Source organism: Anarrhichthys ocellatus, unplaced genomic scaffold, assembly GCF_004355925.1.
Source record: "Anarrhichthys ocellatus isolate YVR2014 unplaced genomic scaffold, GSC_Weel_1.0 scaffold52, whole genome shotgun sequence".
In the NCBI taxonomy this organism is placed as follows: domain Eukaryota; kingdom Metazoa; phylum Chordata; class Actinopteri; order Perciformes; family Anarhichadidae; genus Anarrhichthys; species Anarrhichthys ocellatus.
This window is the reverse complement of record NW_022280082.1, coordinates 2405969-2407767: the sequence shown is the minus strand read 5'-3', so window position 1 is coordinate 2407767 and position 1799 is coordinate 2405969. Positions and strand designations below refer to the sequence as shown.

General features: G+C 46.7%; 1 protein-coding gene across 3 annotated transcripts in view; it reads right to left on the bottom strand.

Annotated features, from left to right (window-relative positions):
* myb (v-myb avian myeloblastosis viral oncogene homolog) overlaps nt 1-1799 on the bottom strand; it is a 9160-nt gene that overhangs the window by 5639 nt on the left and 1722 nt on the right. For all 3 annotated transcript variants that reach the window (XM_031870478.1, XM_031870477.1, XM_031870476.1), the window contains exons 2-4: nt 1180-1297; nt 856-927; nt 653-745 (exon numbers count right to left, since the gene is read on the bottom strand). In XM_031870478.1, the coding sequence (XP_031726338.1) occupies nt 653-745; nt 856-927; nt 1180-1297 (283 nt within the window). The remainder of the gene's footprint in view (nt 1-652; nt 746-855; nt 928-1179; nt 1298-1799) is intronic.

The following is a 1799-nucleotide window of genomic DNA, read 5'->3' as shown; positions in this document are numbered from 1 at the left end:
GTGTGTGTGTGTGTGTGTGTGTGTGTGTGTGTGTGTGTGTGTGTGTGGGGAAGGGAGTGGGGAAAGAGGAAAGACAAGAGGCGAGGAGGAAGAGCGTTGAAAAGGAAGAGAAGTAAATGGCAGTGAAGGGGTGAGAGAAAAGAGGAAGGAGCAATGACAGGGAGGAGAGGGAGAAGTAAAGAAATAAATCATAGGTATATGAGAGGTAGAAGAGATAGGAGAGAAAATGACAAGAAAGAAACTTGTTAGTTACCCAGAAAAATCTCAGAACATTGTGTCAGTGAATGCTTCTCCCTCCTCCGCTCTTTCTTTATCTTTCCACTTGTGGAGGTGATCGAGAACACCTGCTGGTGAGCAGAGAGGGAGTTTCCAGCGGAACGTTAGCCACTCTGCTAATCATTACAGCGGCATCTGGGTGGAAATATAACCCCGATGGACTAGTTCAACAAATACTTCACAGGCTTTTAAGAGACTGAGCATGTCACTCGTTGAGTAACGGCAACTTTTTTGGGAAACTAAACCTGTGCAACAGCAGCCAAGAGGTTGCTACAGATGGTTTGTTTTAACCCTGGAGGATGCCTGTCTCCTACTTTGCTCCAACATTAAGTCGTTCTGCACCATTATGTGAAGTTCCAAAAGGCTGTTTTCTTACCCTCTGGTCCTCCTCTTTGGTCCACGGCCCTTTGATGAGCTCTGGGTTGAGAACCTTCTGCCACCTGTGCTGGCACTGCACATCTGTACGATTCTGGTCGGTCAGAGAGCAGATGATTAGTAATCACACTATGGGAGCTTATTTTGCACGCGTGTGCGTGCATGCATGCATGCATGCATGCATGCACGGGCCTCCTTACTTACAGTTAGTAAGCTTGCAATAGGCTTCCAGTCTTCTGATCCATGAAGCTCAACGAGTTTCTTTAACTTCTCATCCTGGAAAAAAAAGAAGAGAAAACATATTGCAGTTTGTTCGACATGCATCCCTGCTATGAACATCACCCCCAGCAATGATAACATAATAGTCTGTGAATGTGGTTACACCAGACAAGTATAAAAAGAAAAGTTCCCAGGTTCCTGGGACGTGTTCTCTTCTGAAGCAATTTTCTACCCAACACCTGAGCTCAGCGGTGTCGTTTGTATTGCACAGTAGGGTTTTGAAGTGTTGTCGGTGTTTTGGGTGTGTACCTCTTCTCGCGTCCAGCGAGTTTTGCCGAGGTGCCGTTTCCCTGCCTTGGCCAGCGATCCATCATAATCGTGGTCGTACATCTCGGTCTCGTCCTCATCCTCCTCACTGCTGTAAACACTGCAGACACGGAGAGAGAGAGAGAGAGAGAGAGACATGAAAGATACATTCGAGAAAGAGGTGGAGGCTGTGTGAAAAAGAATAGTGTAAGATAATAGAAAGGTAAATACGAGCACAATAACCTGTCTATTTCTAAACTACTCCTTAATCATCTCTTTACAGAGTGCATAAAGAACTTGGCCCACTCTTTAACTCATCAGGTGTCAACACAGACCGAACCAGTCATTCTTGAAGGTTTGGGTGCAGGCTTTTAGCCAAGACACCCACAAGGGGAGAGAGAACGAGAGAGAGCAGAACAGCGAGTGGGAGGGAGGGAGGAAGGGGGGGAGACGGATGAACAGGTTCTAATGTTTTTGGTTTCCACAGATACTGGGATTGGCTATGCGATCATAATTTCGTGACCCTGGCGTGTTCAGACCTGCAGTGGCATTGTACAGCACAGTCATAAATGCGCGCACACACACACACACACACACACACACACACACACACACACACACAC